The sequence below is a fragment of the Poecilia mexicana genome, unplaced genomic scaffold (assembly GCF_051168715.1).
Source record: "Poecilia mexicana isolate PSO_F unplaced genomic scaffold, ASM5116871v1 scaffold_18, whole genome shotgun sequence".
NCBI lineage: Eukaryota > Metazoa > Chordata > Actinopteri > Cyprinodontiformes > Poeciliidae > Poecilia > Poecilia mexicana.
In genome coordinates, this window is record NW_028263387.1 from 10,941,534 (window position 1) to 10,969,068 (window position 27,535).

A 27,535-nucleotide genomic window follows, 5' to 3' on the forward strand; every position below is an offset into this window, starting at 1 on the left:
GTGGTCGTGTACATTTTTTGTTTTTCTTGTTTATGGGGAAAAACAGAAATGATGCAACATTTATTAAATTTTTTAAATGTCCTCTGCATCCACTAGATGGCAGCATTCCCCCTGCCTGAACCAGATTGAAACTCTTTGGCTCCAGAGGAGTTCTTGTTTTGCTGGAAAACGAACTGATGGACATAAAGAATCTGATTCACTTTCCAGCTCAGTGAGTCACATGATGTCTTCTGGACGAGATTGTGACTTACAAATTCCTATTCGTTTAAATTTGTGTTGTCTTTTAGAGGATTCAGCTAAAAAAAAACAAACACACAAAACCAAAGCAGCAGAATGGAGCATTTCTTCTGACTGATGTCTGCAAAGACGCTTAACTGCTGCTGGCAGGAAGTTCAATCTGACATTTTCTGGCGTCGATGCGACTCTTTTCGTGAATAAACCCAGAGTGAAGCTGGTAAAATGCATTCTAAGAAACCGACCGTATAAAGGTGGCGTATAATGGAATTGGATCATACTTTTAGCCCTTTAAAAGTTTTCTATAAACGTAAAATGTTCTGTATTTCTGCATAACGCCTAAACGTCTGCGTTTCACGCAAGTCCCGGGAAGATGAAACGAACTAAATGAGTCAGGGGGGCTTTTAAAAGCAGACCGAATTCGGCCATGTTGAGCTAAAGAGAGTGTGATCTTTGCAGAGTGTTTTTTATCGTTCCCTTGAGCAAAATTAATTTCTAAGAATCTATAGAAGAGTCCCAAAAACTGTTGGAGGTAATTGGTTCGGCGTTGAGCGTTCAGAGTTTTTCTTCCACCAATCTGCAGTCAGACCGATGGAGCACAAGTGGAGCGAACTTCGGTTGACTCATGTTTTTCCTGGGACTAAATCAACCAGCTTCAGTCCAGGAGCGTGTTGTGTAACAAGCTTGAGCTCAGAGAGGAACCCTGGCAAACCCCTAAATGAAGCCGTCTCTCACACCAGATAGTTTTATTGTCAACTATTAGCAACCAGAAATATGCCGCAGAACTCCAGTCTGCAGTTTGACTAACTGAGAGTGTTATGGTTTCAGAATGCTAACCCTTTTCCAGCGTTGAAAACACGGTGGTGGTTGTATTATGTCAGCTTATCTCACAAAGGGTTTTCAAAGCGGTGCGCATCATATTGGCATGTTTCTGCTCCAGTCAGTGAATAGTTTCAGAATAATGTCTCTACTGCGCTATCGAAATCTGGGTTCAATCTGATGGAAATTCCCCCAAGTTGTGTTTCCCAACATTTTCCACCTTCTGATTCTCGACAGTGGAGGAAGCAAGTGGCTGAGAGAATTAGCTATTTCTTCCTTTTATCTATCGTTTGGTTTGTTTTGTGCTGGTATCCACGCACTCTTTGCCTCCCTAAAATTCTCTTAGCAACTGGATTTCCCCACTGTTGGCCAATTTTGTGAAAAATTTGCAGTAAAAAATCAGATAGAAATGTGGGAATGTTCAGATTTTGAGTGAGTTTTGCAGACTTATTGTAAAACTGGAGGGTCTTATTGATGTAATTTGGAGTGTAGAGGGCCACATACAGTGGGCCACATTTGGCCCCCGGACCTTGAGTTGGACACATGTGACCTACATCATGAAGGGGAGAAACAGCAGAGATCTATGGGAGGTGGAACCTGTGCACAGCTCTGAATGTTGAAAGTTCAGCAGAGAACTTGGGGGCGGCGGGGGGAGACGTAACATCAGACGATTTCCTCAATAAATCAATGACCGAGTCGAGTATTTGAAATCCATTTCTCAGGGTTTCCTTTGACCCTCTTTCAGGGTTTCTGTAAAACTCGGAGGAGGGTTCCTCGTCACGTTATTTGCCTCCAGCAGGGTCCAGGCAGCACAGTAAAGTTTGTGGGGATGTTTTCCTGCAGTCAGCATTAAATCGGTGTGACTTTAACTCATAAACCGACTGTTTACAATCTAAACTAGCCCTCTCCCCCCACTCTGCCCACAGACTCTGCTCACCCCTGGCTTTCAGGTTCCTTCTCCGTTCCTCGCGGTTTTCTCCCTCTTTGCCCTGACTTTTTGTTGCAGACTTCAGCAAAGCCTCACTGTAATTAGGGCCGCTGCAGCCGCTGAGTTGCAGATTCTTTCCTGTGGATATGGGAGTGTTCTTCCCACCTCCCCTACCCCATTATTCCAGTTTTTTTTTCTTTCTTTTTGCTTAAAGAGTTGACCTAAAAGAGCTTGAATGTCACGTCACAGAAATGGAGACAATGATCCAACAATGTGGGGGGGAGAAAATGTCGCCTTCAAAGCCAGAAGTGCAACTTCTCGTTCTCTTTTTTTTTTTTCCACTCAACTCCTCACATGAGAAGGAAGGTCTTCTCATGTGAAGCAACCCCCCTGCTTCCCACCCCTCTTTCTTTTTCCTCCGCTCCTCGTGTTGTTTTGGTTTTTTGGGGAAATGAGAAGCAGATGTTGCTTATTGTGCAGAAGTCGGCGCTGAAGGGAGGTGTAAGGGTAGGGGGGGAGTTAGGTGAGGCCGTTCTGATTCCAGGATGTAGTTGGGGGGGGCCTTGAAGGACGACGGTGCAGATGTGGTTCCATCTGCGGATCCAGACGTGGGGCGGCTTTCCTGGCAGATCTGAGGCTGCCGGCGGTGAAACGTTGTGGAGGGGAGGAGAAGGAGAGGGGGGGCTCTGATTCAGCAGCTTGGTCATAAAGGCCTGTTCCTGACCTGGGTGTTCCTAGAATAACTAACCATGGGGCAGCCTTTGTAGCTCGTCTGATGAACTGCAGAGTCTGAACACTTTGAACTCTACGTGACTTTTGAGAACTGGCTCGGCGGCCTGTAATTATCCCGTTTGCTGCTTTTCGTACAAAAGCGCCGCGTCAAAAATCCTTACTTCGAGCCACACGGAGACGAGAGTTTCTTCAAAAATCGCCTAGCAACATCATCAACGCTTCCAGGCTGTAACTGAAAAGACTCCTGCTCCAACTCCAAGAGTCAAACTGAAGCTAAGGGCGCCAACAAAGCAACAGTGGAAAAGCGTGCGGTGCCAGAATGTAGGTCACCCAGTCAGAGACCCTGGTTGAATTGCCAGCAGCCCATCCCGGCCACTTCCTGCCCGGCATGGAGGAGGCGCTGTGGCTCCTGCACCGCCCAGCCACGCTGTACGGGCTCCGAGGTAAAATGGCCGACAGTGACAGAAAAGCAGAGGATGGAGTGGGGTGGGGGTGGGGGTAGGAATTAAAAAAAAAAAAAAAAGAAAATTGGATTGCAAGTTTACTGCCAAATGTCCCACTTGTGAGACAAAAAAGCAGAGCAGATCAGTTCAGGAGGATGAATATGGTTCCAGATGAAAACAGACGGAGTGAAGAGAAAACGTGAAGACGGGCAGCGTCAGAGGAGGTTTTCTGTAGCTCATCTTTCATTACTGTGATATAATAAAACATCACCTCGTGTTCAGCTGCTGCTCTTTGCATATTATTATCCATACAGAATATTTGTTCATTTCTATTTGATGTAGAGTTGTTTTAATCGTATCCTGGGAACCATGGGGCATCTTTCCTGTGTTCGAGAACCACTGTCACAGTTAATTTAGGATAGATTTATTAAATAATAACCAATGATAAATGGGTGGTTTTTATATTACCAATTGTAACTATACTCTTACAGTATCCTGCAGTGTCTTTGAATTGCTCGAGTTTTATACAGTATTACTCAGAAATCTCCCAGGAGAGACATTCAGGGAAACAAATGGAAACTCCAGGTGACAGAGAGACGGAAAGAGGGCAGCAAAGAAATAAACCAGATGCCGAGAAAGGAAATGTACTAAATGTGGCTTAAAGTATAATCCTTCACAGACATTGAGGAAAATCGTGATTTCACTCAGATGTGTTGCACTTAAAGCAGTTCAGGTAGTGTTGAATCTGTTCGGTTTGGCATGTGGAGCTCGACTGGTCGATTTAATGGTTTCAGTGGAAACCATGCACCGAGTTTAGCTGCACATATGTGCAACAAATCTATTTTCGTCGCCCTTCGCTGCTTTCACACGTCACCTCTGTATGTTTTAGCACCAAAGCCCACCGCTTCTTTTCTGAAGAAGTAACAAAGAGAACAGAAAGAATGTCCTCATAGTTTCAGGTGGTCTGACCGTCAACAGGAACACGTCCTTATTTGTGTCTGTCTCATCTGGGTCAGGAAATGGAGGAAGTTGAGTCAGCCGGAGCTCAGCCAATGGGAGGACGGGCTCAGTTATACAGACTCAGCTAAAAAGAGATTTGTGATGAATAATAAAAAAACACACACATTTTGGGGAAAAAGGAAAAACTATTAAAATACTTTGACTGGAATTTGTATGTCTTCTTCATAGTTGAAAGAGGAAGCTGAGCCGTTCAGAGGAATAAACCAGAAGCGATCAAAAGTTGTCCAGATTCATTGAAAACACAAAAAAAGGAGAAAGTATTTGTATTCATTGGACCACAGATTCCCATGAATTTTTACTTTGCACACACACCCACAGTTGTTAAATGAAACAAGAATAATAAATGGGTTTAAATTTCTTCTTTCCAGTAAAAAGAAAGAAGTGTTTGGTACCCAGTAAAGAAAACCCACGTTGACCAGTTGCCTCCAAAAGTCACATAACTATTTAAAGTCCACATTAGAAAAAACACGATCTCTTCAGAATGAATGAATACAAGCGACGCTTTAAGTGTGGGATCAGGACGGCCATCAGAGAGCAAGAAACACCCAAGATTTATTTCTGGACACATCAAACAATAAGCCACCGAAATGAAACGCGACGCCGAGCCGCAACCTCATACTTTCCTCTCCTGTTTGTGACTCTTTTACTTGGTGGTTGCGGTTGTTTACTGCGCCGCCGCCGGCACACCAGGAGTTAAAGCGCGAAGGAATGAAGGGACGGAGAAAACAGAGAGCAAAAACAGACAAGACATAGTTGCGGATGGAAGGAGTGGTTTGAGGCCGAAGCTCATAAAGAGGATCGTTTCGCGGAGGGTGAGGAAATAATGGAGGGAGGGAAAACGATCCGCAGAAGCCTTAGCTTCGCCTGTCATCATCTGATTCTGCAATATCTTTTCGCAATCGGTTTCGCTTGATGTTTTTTAACCATAAATTTTAAGCCACCACACACACACACACACGCACGCACGCACGCACGCACGCACGCACACACACACACACACACACACACACACACACAGTCTATACAAACACAAGCTGCAGCAGGCCCAGCTGAGGGGGAAAGATGTTTCTAAAATACCAGATGCTTGGCCAGAGCACATTCTTCTGGATGCTGTGAGCGTCCCATCACTTTTTCCAGCTCCGACACATGACTGTTGGCTCGGAGCGGCCTGCAGGGCAGACCGTGTCCAGACCACTCTGCTGTGGGTCAGCGTCATGTGAGCGCCGCAGGAAGAACAGCTGGAGCCAAGCTGCTGCTGCACGCCACTCGGTCAAGATACGGTGGTTTTTCTTCTTGCATATGAACGCAAAGTATAGTTTTCTTTTCTGCATCTTGATTTTGAGACGTAACGCACCAATGTAGGTTGTCAGATGAGCTCTGAAGAATTACTTTACTTTTACTTTTTACTTGAGTAAGTTAGATGTGATGTTGCCACACGCAGCCGCTACTGAACCGTTCACCTTTTGACCTTTGTAGTTTTTCCCCAGGTTGATCTCTACACGAAGGATGTGAACTACTTTTTTCTCTCCTTGATTTCTAAGTTTAAGTTTTGTCAATAATGTTGAAACTGCATTAGAAGTAATTTAAAATCAAATCAACCAACCAACATAGTTACATCAGCAGACACTTTTTTTTTTTTTTTAATAAACGAGTTGACTAATGGAAAAGTTAAGGGACAGATGAAAAACGGTGAAGATGATTTAAGTGAGTGTCTCTCTTTTTATTTTCTATAAACACATTTCTATTTAAACAAAGTAAACATGGTTGTTGTCCTTAATAACCACATAGGAATGAATGACAAACTATCTGGGAAGTTTTCATGGGTATTTACAGCTCTGGAAAATGTTCAGTTTCTCTGATTTTACTCTTTAAGTTTGAGCAAATTGAACTTTGTTCTTTTATTCTATGAACTACTGACATGTCTCTGAAAATGAGGAATGGTTGAAATAAAAAAAAGATGCAGAGCTTTCATATCTCAAATAATGCAAAAAAAAAAAAAACACATTCATATTCATTTAGAAACAACAATACTAATGTTTTAACTCGGGAAGAGTTCAGAAACCAGTATTGTTTGGAATAACCAGGAGGTTTTCAATGAGGTTAATTTTTTTAAGTGGATCCATTCACAATGAAAGTGAAATCTGCTGGTTTTCTGGAAATCTGCTCTTTTATTCCCCAGTCCTTTCATTGGCTTCGTTCTCTTGGAATTAAAAAAAGGAAGCTGAATAAAAACAAAATTGACCTTTCCCGTGCAGTTTCCCTTTCTTTAAGCTGTCCATTATTTCTCTGACCGCAGCAGTCTGAAGCAGATAAATGATCCAGCTGGGAAAGCAGCTGAGAAAAACAGCAGATGTTGATCTCACAGTGAGGAGGGAAGTGAACCAGGCATGATGTCATTCTCCAAAGTTTGCTTTTTATTTGTTTTGTGCTTTTAGAAAGTAGCTTATTTTTATCTAACAAAAAAAAAAAAACGCAGACAAACCAGAGATAACTTTCTCCAAAATTTGTTTTTTTTAATTTGTTTTGTGTTATAAAAAGTTGTTTATTTTTATCTAACAAAAAAAACAACACAAAAACAGACAAGTGAAAAATCTCATTCCGTTTTATTTATAAGATCATCACTATAAATATCATTACCATTATCATCGTCATTGATCACTGAGCACCGTCGGAGTTGAAGTTCGTAACCAGGATCGTCTTTGAAATCTGCCTGAACTCTCATTTCTCCGATCTGATTGGAAGCTGGGCTTCATTTCCCTCATTGTCATGGTAACGCCTCTGTCCAGCAGGACTCCTAATGACAACACATAAAACAAACCGGACTTTCCCAACACAACAATAATAACAATAATAATCATATTTATAATGACAATTTAAAATGAAAAAAATAAAAAATTGCACCGTATCGTGGAAACCATTATCAGCTCATGTTTAAGAATAAAGCACTGGATTTTCAAGTTAAAGCATCACATTTGAAAATCAATTTTCCGTCTGACTGCTTGCACTGAGTCTGTTTTGATGCACATTTTAATGCCTAAAGTTTGAAAATGATTTTACAATTTACAGAAGTAAAAAAGGATTCCTGAACTGTTTTATTATTATTATTATTATTTTTTTTTTAAGACATTTTGTTTTCTGGATTCGTTCCATTTTCTCCAGCATCTCGTATGAAATCTGACCGACTGATTACAAAAGTTCAAGTCTGCATAAGTTAATACCAACGTCCATAAGTGATAAGCTGCTGCACACAACTCCATCAAACCCACCAATCTTTACAAATAATAATATTTATCACAATGATAATAATAAAAGAGCATTTTTATTCAGTAAAAAGAGAACAGAGTAATAAAAAAAACCACATCAGTACCAAAAAACTAAAACAAAAACTATTTTAGTACCTTATTTTTTTTTTTAGCAAAGCTTCTTCTTTAAAACATTAATTGTTGGAAAACTTACACTTAAATTTCGGATCAGATACAGTTGAAGCCAGATATTTATAACAGCCTTGAAAACATATAATTTTTAATGCCTGAAATAAAAACTTTCCTGTCTTAAGTCAGATAATATTTATAGAATAAAGAGAAATCTTGGCCGTTAATCCAGTAGCATGAAAGTCCACTGAGTGTTGAAGGAGATTGAAGAAATATCTCTAGACACATCAGTCAGGAATTTAAAGTTTGATGAAAGTTTCTGGCTTCAAGTCTTAGTGCTAATTTAGCTTCAAAGTGGCTTTAAGGAAAGTAAAGTTAGTTTTTGGAGATGTGATCCACCTGATTCAGCTGAACTGGTTCAGTCAGGAGGAATGGGACAAAATTATAGCAAACTATTGTGAGAAGTAAGTCATACATTTCGAACGACAGTCCAACCAAATCCTAAGAAAATATATTTCATCTCCTGAAATGTAACAAGTTAACAACAAAAAACCTTAAAGAAACAAAAAATTTCCCACTTTTGGTTGATATAGTGTTTGGAAATATCTGGTTTCAGCTGTACTTCTGAATCTAACTGCATGAAGAATATTTACTAACTAAAGTATTTTTTGTGCTGATTTTGTACTAACTGTCTCATCTTAAGCCTTTTAGCATTAACTTTAAAGCAACAGTGTGAAGGTAAAATGTTTCGTTGCAGAACCTAAAGGTAAACAATGTCCGGATGTTTAATCTCTGAGGAAAGTTGAACAGAAACAAAAGTAAATTGAAAGTTAGAAGAATCAGGCAGCAGTTCAGCTGGAGTCGTCGAGATAAAAATGAAGGAATGGGTCTTTGATTGTTTCCCTTATGAATGCAGGTCTGAGTTTCTCAACACAAACAGAACATGTAAATAGTTAAAATACAAATATACCTTTTCCTGATTTCAGTTTCATGGGCGTTTTTTTTTCTTTTTTCTTTTTTTTTTTGTGGCACTTACAAACCTCCCAACATGTCGTCTCCCCTTCAACGCCCCCAGTCGGTCTTTCTTTCCCCACAGTTGCATCGTTCTCCTCCCCGATCCTCGCTGCGCTCTCGGTTCCTCCGGACTCCTCCCGTTCCGTCGCTCTGTCCCTCTTTGTGCAGTCTGTCTGTCTGTCAGCCCCCCCGCCGCGCCGCCTACACCTTGTCCAGCAGCGATCTCTGACAGTAGAGGAGGCGTCGGGGCGTGCCGTACTTCCTGAAGAACAAAAGCGCTCCCAGCGTGAGCAGCACCAGCACCAGCAGGAGGAGGGGGATGACCACGCCCGCCACCCAGGAGCCGCCCTCCGTCTCCTCGATGATGATCACCGTCCGGCCCTTCTTGGGCTCCTCGCTGTCGCAGCCCATCCAGTCGCGCAGCACCGACTTGGGGTAGCCGGACTCCACCTTCATGTGCTGGTTGTTGAACTTCCAGTACTTGTTGGCCTTGTAGAAGTAAGTGTAAGCTGGAGGAACAGACGACACAGAAGAGGACACATCTTAATTTCCATACATTTACTCAGTTGTGAAAAGAAGGAAATTGGTCAAATGAATTACAGTGTTGTCATATTTTGCTCATGCCTGGACAGTAAAAAGGAGAACTCACATCCATCTTCGCTCATGAACGTAGCTTTAATGTTGTCTGGGGCTCCGCTCCACTTGCTGATGGGCTTTGGATAGTCGCTGTGCACTTTGCGAGTCTGTTCGTTGAACCGGTAGTACCTACATGTGATGGAAACAACATGTTATCAACGTCAACAGAAACAACAGCTATGATGTAAAGAAATAACACACTGAAGAAAACAACAGTTGTTTTTAAGGTTATATGAGTTTTAAAGGAGTAATGGGACCTCTAGTGGCAAAAATGTATATTGCAGTCAACTAAATATGATCCCAAAGGTTAACTTTGAGTCTGATGAACTATTTCTGTCTTGATTTAGCCAAGTGTTTTTGATCTTTATCATGCGAAATGACCAACACATTTTAATGGAAAACCAGGTGATTTTTTTTTTTTTTTTGAAAATAACTTTGTGTTTCAAAAAGTTCTTGAAGAGTTTTGCCCTGATTGGGTCTTTGGGAAGGAAACAGACTCACAGCTTTTTCAATCCACCATGAAAAGCTCAAAAAGGGAAGTTTTCATTACATTAGGAGTTAGTCATTTATGTTTGTGATGGTAGAAAAGCTGATGGTCAATACGAATACTTGCTAACTCCAACATGCCTTTCATTGCTGCAGCTTTCTAGTAACCATTTTATTACTTAATCTAACCTAAAACATAGAATACCCAGTCAATGCTCCTACCTAAAGAAAGGTCAGCATTATTTAGCTACATTTCATTTTAAAGGGATTGTTGGGTGTGTCAATAATGTGTGGAGGGATTTTGTTGAAAATGTTAATTTCAGGCATTTTTCAGCACTTAAGCAGCTGTAAAAAAAAGATCAATTCATTAACAACTTAATCAGGGAGGGCGACACATCTGAACCAATGTACAAAAAATATGTTCAAAAAGAGGAAATGAGGGATCCTGAGTTTAGTGAAACTTCATCTTAAGTTCAACAGAAGCAAAACTCACTGAGTCCCCTTGAAGAAGTACGTCTGTCCTGTTGGCGTGTAGAAGAGAGCGGCGTCGATCTTGTCTTTGGGGAGGCCGGCGCCCAGGTCTTTGATGCTCTTCGGATAACCCTTCTCCAAGGTGGACTCGCTGTAAACCCAGTATCTTTCACCTGGACACAAAAATAACGACGACACAATTAATAAACTCGCAGTGACAGCAGCAGAGGTAAACTTATTCCCAATCCCAGGAGGAACGTACCCTTAAAGAAGACAAACTTCCCATCATTCCTCTCGTACGCGGCGTTGATGTTTGATGGAAGTCCCTTCCAGAACTGACCGGCTGGCCTGGGGTAGCCGGGTAAGACCTTGTCGTTACGCAGACGCCAAAACCACTTGTCCTGCAAGTAAAGACACGAAGGTTAATTTCTCACCTCTTCCATCATCAAACAGGATGATAATACTGTTGCTTCGATGACGATTAAAGCCTAAAAATAAAACGAGCTGATGCACTTTGAAGTTGCAAGGAAATGACTTCACTTCCTGTACCTTGAAGACAAACTTTTCCCCTCTCAGGATGGCGATGGTGTCAAAGTGTCCCTCGCATATGTCGGGGCCTTCGTCGGGCTTGTCAGGCTTGGACTGCTTTGTGGGGCGAGGAGGAGGAGGGGGAACGCCGGATTTGGAACCTGAAGGGGAGATTTAGAGAGAAATGAGAAATGGTTGGTTTGACGGCAAGATATTTATGCACAAGGCTGGTTTTATGTGAAACACGACCGACAGGAAGAACTTAAGGAATGAAGTAAAGTAAGAAAGGAGATGTGGAAGGAGCAAATGAAGGGAAAATAAGGGAAAAGAAAGAAAGGACAGCGACAGAAGGTTGGATCAATTTAAGGGGAGAATCACACAAGGAATGAAGGAAGAAATGTCAAACACAAGACGGGACCCGAGCAGACTGTTTACAAATTGTTAATAACACTAGTGAAGATGAAAACAAGGAAAGAAGAAGTTCAATAAATAACTAACAAATTAGAAAATGAGGAAGAAATGACTCAGGGAAGTTAGAAAGCTGTCTTTGGAATGCAGTCTGCAAACACAAATATTTTCCATACTCCTTTTTTTTTTCTCCCTTTCTCCAGACCAGGAAAATATTTAAATCAAATCCCGGGCTGAACCCGGAAAGTGTTTTATTTTAATATCCTCATCATTAACTCATCAGCAGATCATCCTGGAAGTAAACCACCAACCATAAATAGCCTGGATGCCGCGGCGGTCATCGTCCGGCAGCTGGAAGTTTTCTGTTTCGAACCACTGGTAGAAGGGGGCCATGATGGCTGAAGGGTCGTCGGAGTGCTCCAGACCCAGAGCGTGGCCCAGTTCGTGGACAGCCACCAGGAAAACATCATTTCCTGCAGAGAGACAGAGAGACAAAAGGTCAGAAATGCATGGGTAGACTGAGTTTTTACAGCAGCAGATCGTCGTTTTCGTCTTACCTCCCTGATCCACGGTGCCGGTGGTCCACGGCTCGGCCAGGTCAAAGTGCGTGTCCCCCCCGATGCCGTTACCGGGGAAGTAAGCGTGTGCCAGGAAGCCGCCCTCCCCGTCGAACGGGGTGCTGTCGCCGTGAAAGCCGTCGGCGAAGGACAGCATGATGTCGGCGTACTTGTCGACCTTCCCTCTGATCTGGCTGAAGGGAATCTCTCTGAAGGTGAGCGGGATGGCGCTCTCCCAAACCTTGAAGGCCTTTCGGATGGCGTCCTGCGTGGCTCTCTCGCCCACTTTGGGGGTGTAGTTCTCTATGCTGCCGGGGGAGAACGAGGAGAGACCGTTTAAGAACAAACCAGGCACAACTAACAGATCACAGACCTGAAAATCTCTAACGAAAGCTGTTAGATGGTCTTAATTTGCACCAAAGACAGTTAACTAAGGAGACGATAATGAGGGTGAATTCTGACCTGAAGGTGACCTCAGACTTGTCCCACTTCAGACCTTGCCTGGCGTATCTCTTCCTCCTCAGGTTGGTTTTCAGCTCTGGGCCGAACTTGTCCGGGACGCCACACCGCGGCCGACTCATTGCTCTGGAAACAGCGTGAAAAATGTTACATCTGGGTTTAAAAACAGGAGCAATATCTCTTTAACTAAAAAGAAGAAGAAAAAAACCTCTTTATAGTTACATTTCTTGCTATTTGAAATGCAGAAAATAGCTATTTATCATTTCGAAACAAAAAACAAAAACCCCTATAGTATAAAGTATAATAGGACTTTAAAAAACCCCTCAATATTTCTCTGAATGACTAAATGTTCAGACTCAGAACTCACTCTAGCGTGTTGGTATCTATGGTTCCAGTGACGGTCAGTCCGTAAAACCTCTGCATGGCTGAGATCGCCGTCTCAATCGACTGCGGCGAGCGGATGGCCTGGGCTCTGACGTCACCTGGAGGCAGGTAGCCATACTTCTGCAGCCACGCCTGAGAAAGTGAGACATCAACACTGATGAGACAAAATCCTGTGCATCTCCTCACGTTACAAATGCAAACTTATCTTATTGATCCCACAGTGGGGGAATTCACTTGTGGTGGCAGCGTACACAAAAGAAGGAGGTGGAAGTGAATGACACACATGAGCAGAAAATAAATTCCCTTTCCTGTTGGCTGAACATAAATACCTCAACTTGTGTTTGAGTCCCTTGTTAAATCATGAATTAACTTTTTTTATTTTATTAAATTTTACTAGCTACACCCAAAATTAAGAAACCATCCATCCATCTGAGGTAGCTGCCTGTCTGCAGTGACCACTGGCAGGGTTAAAGGTCACCAGTCCATCACAGAGCAACACAGAGTCACACCGGACATGACTCAAGAAATCACTTAAATAAAATTTGTCTGACAAAACGAAGGAGACCAAAAAGCCTTAAAAGGCAACACATTATATTCGACCTATAAATAATCATTGGCCCGTCTATCAGGGGTTATGATGTCATTTCTACAGTTTTGTGACGCCACCGTGAACACATGGAAACATGTGAGACGTCGATGTGAGCGACCGGCCAGACAGGAAAAACTCTATGAGAGTCCAGAAGGTTGAAAACGTACCAAAACAACATCTGAAGCCCCGTCGCCTCAGTTACAGTCAGTGTTCATGTTTCAACAATAAGAAAGAGAAACTGAGCAAACATGGGAGATTTCTGAGGCCAAAGCCTCTGCTGACCAAAACAAACATGCAGGACGCATGTGGGTCTTTTTGAAAGGTTTGTTTCTTCTCACGTCTCAAGAAAAAGTGACAGAATTTCATGAAACAGAGCAGAGGTGATGGTCTGTATTCTGTTTGCTGCTTCGGGATCTGAAGGACTTTCTGCAACTATTTGAACAACAAATTCTGCTTTTGGTCGGAGAATCCCGAAGGATAAACATCAGTTTATGACCTTAAACTCAATTGCCGTTTTTTTATAGAGAAGATTATCCAAAGCCAACCAGCGAGTCTGCTTTAGGAAATAGAGCAACTTTTAGTAGTGACCTAGTCAAAGTCTGGATTTAAATCTGATTGAGATGATGTGGCATGACGTTGAAAGGGCTGTTCACACATAAACGAGGCTGAGTTTTACAATCTGAAACATTTAAGTGCAACATCAATGAAGAAAAAAGGAGGAAAAAAATTAAATTTGCACATTTATTTAAAGGCAACTCTTTATTCATTCTACGAATATTTTATGTGGCTGTGGAAATGTCTCACAGATCGTTTCACAGGGACTTTGACAATTAAATATGAAAACATCTTAAAGTGATAACACACAGAGAACAGTAAACCTGAAATATAACACATTGAGGATCCAATTTAACATGACTTCTTTTACAAAATATTGATGTTCCCAACTTGGAGAAGTCGTTGCTTGTTTCCTCTTGTTGGGTATTTAACATGATAAATGGTTAATGTTGCCATACATGTAGCAACAGTGTGATTTTTGAATATTATGAGTCGACTTTTAACTTTAAACAACTTCAAAACACAGATAATAACAGAGAAAGCAGGCATACTCCAGTCCTTTAGACACAGTCGAATCTGCAGAGTTTTAATTATTTCAAAGTGTAAAAGCAAAACGTACACTGGCGCGCGCCACTGTGACTGTTTACATAAAACAAACACAATATAACATTTGGAAACTGAAGTCAAAAAGTGCTCGAAATAACCTGATAACATCGATACAAGCACAACACCAAGCTATAGTGTTTTTGGAAAATTTTTTGTCACTTTTTTAAATTAATCGTCTCTTAAATGAAACCCATGAAATGCAGCAATTATGTGATTTTGCGGAAAACAGACGGGCTGGGCCTCATAAGTGAGAAGCGTGGGCATCTGTCTGATCTCCCTCGGTTCTCAGAGTTTGTCTGGACCTGCTTCTCTCGGCTCAGACGAACATTATGAAGATGCTGGGAAACAAAGTGTTTGTGTCTCTGTGTTGAAATAACTGGTTAACCAACGCCAGCATATTAACTATGCTAAATTCGCAATCTTACTCCTTTCTTGTGATTCATTACGCCGTTTACAAACTCTTTAAAGCGAAACCAGCCCCTAAAATGTCCCTGTGATGGATGCTGAACTCGTTGAGGGAAACTTTATTGTGGGTTAGAGCGAGACAGAAGAACTAGGGCCAAATTAGACACACACTCTGTAAACACTGATGTCATTTTAGTCACGATGACCCAGAAACCTGTCTAGACAATCGTTGCCAAAGACAACTGGCCGCTCCGATGATGGAAAAAGTAACATTTCAGCAACATTTGGGTTCCTCAAAGCTTGACCTGCAGCTCTACCAGCTACCATCTTTGTCTGCTGTCCTCTGTTGACGTGTCAGCCAAAACCACAATTATTTGTGTTAGCACATTAAATGGTTAGCCCTCTCTTTCCATCGTTTACAGCTGGTGGTCTACCAACACACTGTCAAAGAAGAAGAGAGTTTAACATTCAAAGACATGTAATTTATCCAAGTCCTGGATCAGTCAGGACACAGTTAGCTTAGCATGAGGGCAGGTCATGGACAGCTAGGCTAATTTATCCTTTTCTTTTGTCAAATGTTAAAGTCTCAGAGTGATATATTGTATCTAACTTTCTCCTAAAAGTAGAACAAAGGGTTTAAAGAGGGTTTGTTGAGGGAAATATGTCAGTAGGACATATTTCAGCTAAATATGTCAGTAGGCTAAAGATGCTAACGACAATGCAAGCTCTTTCGACATCCACCAGCTACAAACAGCAGACTTAGAGACTTACACTTTATTGTTATTGCACAAAGACAGCAGTGAATTTGGCAACAAAATGTAGCTGCTTGGCTAACAGAGCAGCCATTCAGAAAAATACTGAAAAACTACAAGTGACTACATACACTCGCATATTACTGGTGCAGGGAAAGAAAATGTCTGTCAATATAAGATCTATATTTTAATATTTGTGTAAATATAGATAGACACATATAGATGTAGAACTATCTTTTGCTCTAGTTACAGCTCCAAGTCTGCTGGGGTAACTCTATCGGTTTTGAACGTCAAGAGACAGAACTGTTTTGCTCGTTCTACTTTGAAAAATATTGCAATCTTAGTCAGATTGGATGGAGAGCATCTGTAAGGCATAAGTGTAATCAACACTTTGATTCTGACTAGGCCACTCTTCCAGTGTAGTCAGATTTTTTCCGAAGAGTTGACACACATTTGCGTCTCTACCACAAATTATCTGGTGCTACTCCAACGGATTCCTTCTTTAGCGTCCTCTAAACCTCAGCTATCTCTCTTTTTCCACCAGATGTGCTGCTTTTCTCTTCAGGCCCATCTCCAGAAAACAAGGAAGGCGAAGCAGGAGGATGGAAATGTAGAAGCCGACTCGGACTACCAGGCCGTAGAGTACACAACCTGTGCACACACAGCCACTGTTAGTCCTGTGGTGAACCAGAGAACAAGGTTCATTTATGACAGGCTGCAGAGGGGCACCTAATCCCCCTTCTCTCCATCTCTCCTCACTCAGTCTAACAAGTTCTCCAGGATTTCTCGGGATTATTTAAGCACCTAGTGAATTTATTTCATCCACTGACTCTTGCAAGTTTACTTTCTCTGTCTCCAGGCTGACTGCACCTAGTGTGCCCTGTGGCTCCAGTCTGATGACGTGTCTGCTTCTATAAAAACACCCTTCCCACAAACCATCAAGACCTCCACTTCTCTCCACTGCTCCCAAACTACTCTGCACACCGCCGCCACCTCCGGCTGGCCTTCCAGGTATCCCAGCATGCCCCCCTCTCGCCTGCTCTGGAACTCCCAGCAGCCTCCATCAAAGCTCCTATTTATCCAAGCTTCTACATGGCCAGATAGCTTACTACACGACCATGTGTGTGTGGTCAAAGGGCTGGCTGCTAGTTTGGTAAACACAACGCCGGGTCTTACTCTGACGTGTGGTCTAGATATATATAATGCACCAGCGGCGAAAGAAGACCAGTCTGATGAGCAGATGCTAAATGTCAAACAGCCACGTTATGTATAGATCCTGTAAAACCGCCGTAGCCGCATTCTAGGAAGAATAATTCAGAATCTGCTGAATCACAGCAGCAACAATGCACAAAAAAACTAATGTACGAAATAGAAGATAGGAAAGAATCGATGGAAAGGTAGAAAATGTAATTTGGATTAAATTGTTAAGGAATTTGTGCATATTTTCTTGTAAGACAGAACACAAAATACAAGCTGTAAGAAAATAAAATCTGGTGCCTTTTACAGGTTGTTTTTAATAATTAAAAAAAAGTCTATTTTTGATCTGTTTCATGCAAAACATGCTATGTTTGCTTCCTTACGCTTTTGCAAGATGAGTAACTCTTGGGTGTGGACCGACAACGGCAAAACTGTTTGTCTGTTTTAGAAAGTGGTGTCCAATACCAGTCCACCATGTCGGTGTCCTGCATGTTTTATATGTTTATTTGGTGTAGCAGAACTAAATCAATCCAATGGTTTATTACCAGGCCTTTGAAGAACTTGTTGATGTGGGAAGGAGGTAGTTCAGTTGGGAGAACCAGCTGGATTGGAGCAGAATCATTTCTAAAACCTTTGAGAACTGGATTCAGACACCCAACGCTTGTTGGTCAAACAGTATATTTATATTTGTCTCAGTTATAAATTCAATACAGGTGGTTTATTATTTAAATCACCATGTTTCCCCCTTGCCTAAATATATCACGACCAACCATAAGCAGGTGTTGGCTGGTGTCCACTATCAAGGCGCTCCACGGTTTCATAAAGTTCAGGTTTCAGAGCAAATGATGATGCAGAAAGAGAAGTCGCTCCTCCCACCTGTCCACACACACTTCCCAACAATTGGTTGGTGAAAGGTTTTTAGTTTGTTTGCCAAAAAAGGTCAAATTTGGTTGTTTGAAAATACTTCCGGACTCAGATATAACAATCAGTCATTGCTTGGAAACTAAAGGAGAGCAAAGCAAAGCATCACACTAACCAAGGTAAAATAGTTTTTAATCTACAACCTAAGAGAGCGATAAGCAGGAGAATATTAGTTTGTTATGCTGCATATAAAATATGTCCAAGATTTTATTCAATAGCCACTTAAAAATTATTACTAAATTTAGGAGTTTAGTGTTAGGGTTTGTTACAAAGTTAGTGAAAGCATACTTTGATTGTCACCACATGCTGATCAGCGACTCGACTGAACTTAGTGTAACCAGATTGTTTTATAACAATCAGCTCTCGAATCTAAGAAATTGACTTTTTCTGCATGATTGATCTGAATGAAATACATATTTATGTACATAAATTAGATTTTTTGTTTGCTTTTTTTTGTGTAGTACCTTTAGGCATTTGTTGTGAGTCCTCTAAAAATGTATCAAATTTAAATTAAATTTTTTGAATGGTTTTGCTTTAGCCTAAGTAACAAATGATAAGCTGGAAAGAATTGTAATAAACATAATAATCAGTGTAAACAGAGAGCAACTGTTGCTTTTCTGTTCTACATAAAATCAATTATGTTACAGACTTTTGAACTTTACTATATATCATTGTGATTCTGTTACTCAAAGTAATAATTCAGTGGAAAACTGATACTGACTACTGCCTTCGTTATTTTGGTTATGATGCTACGTTAGCCGCTAACAGGCTAACTTCCACTGGGGTCTCCTTTACTGCAAGTTCTCTATTTATCTGCTATTAAGTACTTCAGCAACATTTTATGACAAAAAAACAAAAAAACAAAAAACGTTTTTGTCACAAAAGTACCAACAAAAATTTGCCCCATGTGAAGAAGCATTTATCAGTGCAATAAACCAACGTCACTCCACTGCAGTAACATCTCACACAAACAAGCTGGATGTTTCCAACAGGTCTACAATTAAACAAGAAAAAAGTAAAAAAAAAAAATCAACCCTGAACCACCAAAGTGGTGTTGTGACCATGATGTCGTGCATGACAAACGTTATTCCCCAGGTGGCTGTCACCCATCACAGGACCTGTAGGCGGGCGCTACGCCGCTCTACAAAATTTCTCACATTCTTATGAGAACGGTTTGTTTTCCTGAATCAAAATAAAACCAAGTCAACCACAAGTTCCTGCAGGCTCTATGGACGTGATGAATAAAAAAAATCCCAAGCACTTTAATAGGTATTGCTGAAAACAGCGACACGTGGGAGGTCGCCATTTGTGGAACAGGAACCATAAGAATACGACTGGAGATGAGAAAGAGATAAGTTAAAGGCTTCTAAGCTTTCTTTCGTTTTTTTGTTTTTTTTCTAAATGCCGCCGAGAAAACATGCACAGACAAGGAGAAGCTGATTGAAAAAAAAAACAGATTAAAAGCGGAAAGAAGCAGAAGTAAAAGTATTTTTTAAGGAAGAGTGGACAGAGACGGAGGAGTCGGGATTAGTGTTTAAACTGAGTCAGTTGTTCCTCTCTCTCCGTGCCAGTGGAAAAAAACCACAGAATTCAGCTCATGAGTGCCCGACTTTTATATTACCCTCGTTTCTTGGCATCGTTCGGCTAGTTAGCACTCACATCAACACCATCCAACATGGTTTCCAGTTTATATGTATACACACACACACACACACACACACACACACACACACACACGCACACACACACACACACACACACATATATATATTTATATATATATATCCTGGACAAGCTGGTCCAATAGTTCGGTCTGCTTGATGATTCGTTCCACATAATGCGCAACTGGAAACATTAAAAATACCACAAAAGGTCGTTTTAATGAGCTGCATCCAGAAAACGGTTTCTGACCTTTTCACACAAATACTGCATTTAAACATAAAGAGATTTACCCTTTAATTCACTTTATGGAATACATTTTTTTTTTTAAAAGAAATGCAATTACTGTTTTTTAATTTACTTTTTAAGCTATGATTAATGGAGGTAGCATGTTCTCCCTGTGCATGTCTGGGTTCTCTGGTTTCCTCCAACAAAGACTGTAATTGAATACTCTAAGTTGTTCCCAGGTTTGCCTGCATGTTTACGTGTCTCTGTGTTGCCATGTGATGGAAAACCAATGATTACTGGAGGTAGAGAGCAGTGATGACGTATGGATGGAGAAATGAAAACAACTCAAACTCTTTGAATATTACATCTACCAACAGTTTTCACCGTTTGAAATGTTTTCACTTAAACTACATTTAGAGTTTTTTGTTCACCCCAAATTAAGTCTCGCCTTTCTTTTGAGGCACAGAAAAGATTTCTGTCTGCAATTATCATGTCTTTACTCTTTTACAATGATGTAGTTTTTATGAATACGTCTTCATAACGTTAAAGGTTTGGGATTCATCACAAGCCTAAAATGTCGGTATTTTGTATGCTAGCATTGGATGGTCTGCTTTGTTGGTGCCAGTAATTGGCATATCCTCCTTTCTAATATCCGACATTCTTCAGTCTCACCATATTCCATCGCAAAAACTCTTCCTACTGACAAATATTCAAAAATATTCCAAAATCAACAGTATTTAAAGCAGATTCAAAGTGATTCAAATAGCCTTAGATTTGACTGCTGATTCATTTGATTGTTCTGTAAACAAACTGCTGGACTTTTAAAGTTTTGCTTGCAGTTTAACACCATTTGACGATGTGTAACTTTGTGTGTGTGTGTGTTGCTGTGTGAGTGGTTCTTTTTCGATCATGATTCCTTTGTAAATTCGATTTTGAATTTCTCTCTGTCTTTCGTGGTTAAATAAAAAAAAAAGACACAATAAGGAGAAATAAAAACAAGATGTGAGCTCTTAGCAGTTTCCCCTCAGTGTGATTCACCTCTAGGTGCTTTATGGCATTTCATCATCACAGAATAAATACAAATAACTTATACTGCATTACTGACAGCTAGAATGTTTAATAAGCTTTTCGCTAAAAAATGCTGCCAATATGTATTTAAACACATGGAAGTGAGTATTTACATGTCAGTACTGGTTTCATAAAACTTCATTTGAAATGATCTATGTTTTATTTCTAGGCTGTTTTTATGTTGTCATATGAAAAATGCCAAAAATAGAACTTTCTGATACGTCAGCCATTTCTTTTCGTCAGTAAAATCTTAACAAAGGAACAGAAAGAAGAAGTGAGTGAAATCATGACATAAACGTGTTCAGTTGACTTAATTATTATTTAGCAAAGGGAAAACCTTCCTAACAGAAACCATCCAATCTGCTTCTACAAGCTGTGATTTAAAGTGATTTTCTATAATTTACTCAGGTCTACTGTAAGTAAACACGGTTATATTTCTGCAATAAACAAGTTTGCTCTGAGTTAATTTAAATACTATGATTCAGAACCACAATCTGTGGAAAGAAGAGGCAATATAAAGACTGGAAATTAATATGTTGCTAATTAAATTTCTAGGATTATTAAGAGATACATTTAAAAGCTGTGTTAACAGACACTTATCGTTAAACAAGTGAACTCACTTTTTGACATGTTATTTATCTCTCTGTCCTTGTCAAGCATTGTGTTATTCTAGGAACTGAAGCAACTGATGGATATTTTTTTATTCTCCAATTAGGACTCACTTGTGCATAAACGTCTTGTGCATTAAATTATATTTGTGTTCATTTAGGCCAGACGCTGCGTCAGCACATCTGATGCAAATCTAACCAGCTGAGAACCTAAACCCCAAAACCCCCCCTGAATGCAGCTTTTGCTCAAAAATCATCCAAAAACGAACTTCTAGAGATTTCTTTCATGTTTCCTGTAACACCAAGCTGGACCTTTTTTTTTTTTTGTTTTGTTCCCCTATTAGCAGCTCCAAGATAGACGTCTCTTCCTTGAAGTGCATCGGTTTCCAATTAGGCCAGCTCCAGATGATTATTTTCACAAAGCGACAGCAGCTGCCTGTCAAATCAGCAGGCATCAGGCCCTGAGCAAAGCTTTCCTTTCATGCTACATCACCAGTTGTGATAAAAGCAACCCGGTCCAGATGTGGTTTAAACAAATCTCTGATCCCAAGCTGAGGTCGTAACACGTGTCTCCAAATGCTAATAAGAAATCTCAAATCTCTTTTTCTTAGAAAGAAAGTAAAGTTCCTGCCGTGTAAGATGTGTTGTTTTCACGACTGACCACTTCCTTTGCTCACCAGCTCCAACTAAGCATTTTATTTAAGTTGAGAAAGCTTACAAAGGCAAAAAGGGTGAATGAAAACAGATGCTGGCTGGAGAAGCCTTTTTTTTATTTTCTGAGAATCTTAAAAGCCTGCTCTCTCTCGTGGTGGGGCTCCTCCTTTCACTCGGCATGGATTAAGCTCGTCTGCTCGTCATAATGAAGTGGGAAGAGGGAACGTCTGATGTTGAGAAACACAGATAAATCACGCATCTTTTCTGCCGCTTCAGCATTTTTTTCCTCCTTAAGTCTAAATTAAGAAATGTGTTCCTTCAAAAACAGTAAAAAAAAAAAAAAAAAAAAAAGAGAGCATCACTTCCCTTCAGATGAACATTTATTTTAGCTGAATTTTTACGCCGTCGTCGTCGTTCGGTCCAACCCAAACAGGAACGCATCTAACTTTTGATTAGGGGTTTTGTGCAATGACGTAATCCTAAAAGCCATAATTAAAGCTTGTCTTCATTCTGCATCAACACCGAGTGAAGCAGCATCTGCAAACAACAAACTCCATTTTCATCTGATAGGTGCTTGAAAAAGAAAAGGAAAAAAAAAAAAACACATTCCCTCAGGCGTTATCGTCCCTCAGAGGAGCTGCGTTGGTGCAGGGCACCTGCGCCGCGCTGTTTTCCCCCTGCTGTGTTTACAGATATTCATCAGTGTGTCAGTGTGCGTGCTGCAGGCCTCTTGTAAACCGGCTGACTTATCCGCCTCGTCTGGCTTGACTCACGCCAGCACCTTGCGGTCAGTGACTAAAGTCTCCGTTGGCTTTTTCATGCATCCTGTGTCCAGCGGGAACTGGAACACGTCCTCTTGTAAATACGTCCAGTAACACTGATTAAGTGTTTTTTTTTTGTTTGGTTTTTTTTTTTTTGGGGGGGGGGAGGGATTGGGGGGATATCCAGCAAATGAAGTGTTTAGTTTGTGAGATAAATTGTTATGACATGTTATGTCTAATTTGTGCTGAATGCTGCATATTTTTGCAGAAACAGCTGCCAAATACTCCTCCACTGATGCTGACCCAGTTTCACATTTCCCAATCCATCCATCCATCCATCCATCCATCCATCCATCCATCCATCCATCCATCCATCCATCCATCCATCCATCCATCCATCCATCCATCCGTTTTGTGGCCACTACAGTTACATGTAAGCTGCACATTTACAGTGAACTTTTGTATTTATGCATTAAAATGTGCAAAAAGGTAAAACTTTATTTGAAGGGGTGTGCATAATACTGACATAACCCCAGATATGAACATAAAGAAGTCTTTATGAATGGCTATGACTGTTGTCATGAGGTGTCATTCGATAAATAATGACACTTTTAATGCAAAGTTGTACTAAATGTTGCATTAAAAGTACATTTAAATGGCCAACTTTGCATTATTTTGTAAGTAATGACACGTTCAGTGCAAAGTTGACTTTTTAAATTGACTTTTAATGTATGTTTAAGTACAACTTTGCATTAAAAGTGTCAGTCTTATGCATATCCCTTCAAATAAAGTGTTACAAAAACAAAAAAACCAAAAAAACAACTAACTGAAAAATTTGGATGTTTGAGTCTGAAAAAATACATACAATCACAACAATATAATGTATTTTTAAACTTTATTTCTACTTGTTGACGTTATAAACCTGGAGAGCCTGATTGGTGCAGATTTAGGTTTATTGAAGGGGAACCAAACTGCAGCCTAGAGTCTTAAACCTGAGTTTGAGATTTCCATTTTGACAGTATCATGTTCACTTTGTTGTGAATTCAGAGCAACTTCCAGGCCTCCAGTTTATACAGTCTGGCAGATGAAACCCATTATACCCCTCCTCACACACATACACACACACACACTCCCCCCCCACCCCCAGAACAAAGCAGCTCAGCAGACTTCCTAAGAGAAATTCAAAACCATGAATCTCACTGAGTGCAATTTCCCAAAGTAAAACTCAGTACCTGTAAATATAACAATTCACTGTTTAAAGAGAATATATCACCTTTTTCCCGCTTCGCTTACCTCAGCTTTTAGTACATTTGCGTTGACAGAGTGCAAGCAGAAGAGACAGCAGGCCAGGCTGAGCAGCTGCGGCAGCATTCTGGAGACTGCAAACTACTCCCAGAGATTCAAAGTTCTGGAAAGTAACGCCGAACTCCCCTCAAAACACAACGACGATAGTTGCAAAAGAGGATAAAATTATTGGAGGGGGGGAAAAAAAAGGACCGACGTTGCTTCAAAACGTGGCAGGAAACTTTTGTCGACTCCGGATGGACACTTGAAGCAACACTGCACAGCTTCCCTGCGCCAAAAGCCGCTCCGCTGGAGTCAAAAGCTGGAAAAAAAAACGACTCACGAAGCGATCTAAAAGCGTAAACTAAGATGCTGGAAGTGCTGCGTGAACTGAAGCTTCGCACTTCGGTCTCAGCTCTGCTCTCTAAGGCTGCCCGCAGCTTGTGTGGACGTCGTCCGTCCACAGAGAGAAGACCGAGAGATGCATTTTCCCTGAAGGTCCTCCTCCAGATGTGCGCGCGTCGTTTGCGCATTGCACGTTTTTACGGAAAATCTCTGTTTTACTTCATAAAACACCCAGCAATGAAATGCTGAGTAAAACATGGATTAAAAAAAATAAATAAATAAATAAAAAAAAAAAAAAAAAAAAAAAAAATATATATATATATATATATATATATTAAAAGTGTCACTGGGTATATAACACCCAGTAATGAAATGCTGAGTAAAACATGCATTAAAAAAACATATATATATATATATATATATATATATATATATATATATATATATATATATATATATATATATATATGTATATTGCAAACTCGATGGGACTGTGGAAAACCACCCTTGAAGCCAACTGCAAACCACTTGCACAAGTGTCCATCAAATGTGGCATATACCAAGGAGATGCTCTGTCCCCACTGCTGTTCTGCATAGGCCTGAACCCCCTTAGCCAAATCATCAACAAGACTGGCTACGGATACCGACTCAAGAATGGGGCCACAATCACTCACCTCCTCTACATGGATGAGATCAAGCTGTACGCCAAGAGCGAGCGAGACATCGACTCACTGATCCACACCACCAGGATCTACAGCACTGACATTGGGATGTCATTCGGACTAGAGAAGTGTGGCCGGATGGTTACAAAGAGAGGGAAGGTCGTCTGCACAGAAGGGGTCTCACTCCCGGAGGGAACAATAGCAGACATAGAGCACAGCTACAAGTACCTTGGAATACCACAAGCAAATGGCAACCTCGATGAGGTCACAAGGAAAGGAGCCACAGCCAAATACCCCCAACGAATAAGGCAAGTCCTGAGAAGCCAGCTCAATGGCAAGAACAAGATCTGTGCAATAACCAGCTATGCCTTACCAGCAATCAGATACCCTGCCGGAATAATTAGCTGGCCAATGGAAGAGATGAAGGCCACGGATGTTAAGACTCGGAAGCTACTAACCATGCATGGAGGGTTCCACCCCAAATCCAGCACCCTGAGACTGTACACAAGCCGTAAGGAAGGAGGCAGAGGACTAGTGAGTGTGAGAGCCACTGTCCAGGATGAAACATCTAAGATCCATACATACATCAAGGACAAAGCCTTGATGGACGATGTGCTCAGCGAATGTTTCAGACAATGGGGAACAGAGGATGAGGTGCTGGAGTCCTGTGGGACTTCCAGATCCAGACAGACAAGATGGTAATGGTGAACCAACCGGACATTGTGGTGGTGGACAAAGAACAGAGGAAAGCCGTTGTGGTGGATGTAGCAATACCAAGTGACCACAACATCAGGAAGAAGGAGCATGAGAAACTGGAGAAATACCAGGGCCTCAGAGAGGAACTGGAAAAGGCCTGGAAGGTGAAGACCACAGTGGTGCCTGTGGTCATCGGGGCCCTCGGGGCAGTCACCCCCAAACTGGAGCAGTGGCTCAAACAGATCCCAGGAACAACATCAGACATCTCAGTCCAGAAATGTGCAGTTCTAGGCACAGCCAAGACACTGGAGGAACCCTCAAGCTCCCAGGCCTCTGGTAGAGGACCCGAGCTCAGAGGATGAAAAGAGACCACCCACGGAGGGTGAGAGGGGAATTTAAAAAAAAAAAAAAAAAAAAAAAAAATATATATATATATATATATATATATATATATATATATACACGTGAGCAAATTCATTCATTATTAATAGCCCGAGTGAGGTGTTTTCACTCATACTTTAATCAGTGGTGCATAATTAGGTCAGCTGTGAAAAGACAAAAATACATTTACTATTATTTAGCAGTTTTTTTTTTTATTTATTTTTTTTAACAATTTTCTCATTGATTTACTAGCAATGATGTGATGAAGTAGTACGGGAAACAATGTAAAAACACGAAGAAACTTTTTAATTTCACACTTTCTCAAAGTCATTATGTGTCTTTAGCCATTTTATTTATTAGACCAGACCTAGAAGAGCCAGTTGTGCTCAGCCTTTGCCTGATGTCTTGAAATGTTGCTTTATTATTTCCTCATGATATCATTTATTTTGTGAAGAGCGCCTCACAGTCTGAGTGGTGTTTTAAAACCTGCTAACTTCCCCCCCCATTTCCTCTAAATAAGCTTTTAGTCATTCTGATTTCACACTTCAAATTTAGCTTCATCACAGCACAGCACACAAATGCGAAGATTAAGATGCTTTTTTCATTTGCAGACTGTAATCTGGCTTTTTGTGCTGATTTCAGAGTAATGGCCTCTTCCTCTCTGAGTGGTGTTTCAGCTCATATAAGTCTAGAACTTATATGAGCGGTTACAAATATGAAAAAAACGAAGAATTACCATTTAACTCTCATTAAAATGAGCCACATGTGTATTTTTTATGAATGAAAAGAGAGCCAGTTTGGATCTTGAAGCTTTCTCGCCAGCTTCAGACTGTAACTTCACAAAGTCTTGGACTGTTTGACACGTTTAACTCCAAAACACTGGGATTCCTGTTACCTTAACAGTCGAGTGGTTTGATTTCTTCTTCTTTTTAATGCTTGTGTGGACTTGTTTGAACAGGTAAACATGGCACTTTCGAGCACATTCAGGTATGAGGTTATCATTCCAAAGGATGAAGTAGATCCATGGAAGTCCTCAGATCTGTTCCTGACATCTTGATAGATTTCATATCTCACGCAGAATATAGTGTTTAACATTTTTTGTATGTTTTATTCAGTATAAGCATCTGCATAAAGTTGTATCTAACATTTTGATGATAAATAACAGTGTGAGATGGATGTGACCAGTCAGTACTTCCCTCTAATACATGAACAGTGACATCATGAGGGTATCAAAACATGGGAAAACTGACCAGGACTTTGTTTCTCTTTGACGGTTTTATGTTATTGTTAGCCTAAAGCTAAAAAGAAGAAGATGAAACAACAACGACAAAATCCATTTTCTGTTTTCACCGCAAAACAGCTCGTATTTCAATTTAATATTCTGCATTTCAAAAAGGAAAACCAAATAACTCCTTATTTTGTTTGTTTTGTTGTCATTGAGGGTTTCTGATAGGAAAGAACAATTACCAAAACATGCAGAAACATTATTCACATAAATACCTTTTCAACTTTTCTCTACAGAATCTACCTGAAGATTTCTACTTCACTGTGACACATAATAGAAAAAGACAAAAGGTCGTTAAGAAGCACAGAAAAGAGTGAATACCACTTCAATACTTTGCTGATTGTATTATGTTGTTTATAATAATTTCTGTGAATGAAGATAAGAGGACG

General features: G+C 40.7%; 1 protein-coding gene across 1 annotated transcript; it reads right to left on the reverse strand.

Moving 5' to 3' along the window:
• Positions 1-6,760: 6,760 nt before the first annotated feature.
• mmp14a (matrix metallopeptidase 14a (membrane-inserted)) lies at positions 6,761-24,293 on the reverse strand. The gene is made up of 10 exons (XM_014988880.2): positions 23,787-24,293; positions 12,474-12,622; positions 12,110-12,232; positions 11,648-11,955; positions 11,402-11,563; positions 10,704-10,843; positions 10,417-10,555; positions 10,177-10,327; positions 9,211-9,326; positions 6,761-9,070 (listed from the first exon to the last, which is right to left on the reverse strand). Exons 1-10 carry the CDS (start codon positions 23,862-23,864, stop codon positions 8,763-8,765), a joined length of 1,674 nt encoding a protein of 557 aa, XP_014844366.2. The 5' UTR covers positions 23,865-24,293; the 3' UTR covers positions 6,761-8,762.
• Positions 24,294-27,535: the final 3,242 nt, after the last annotated feature.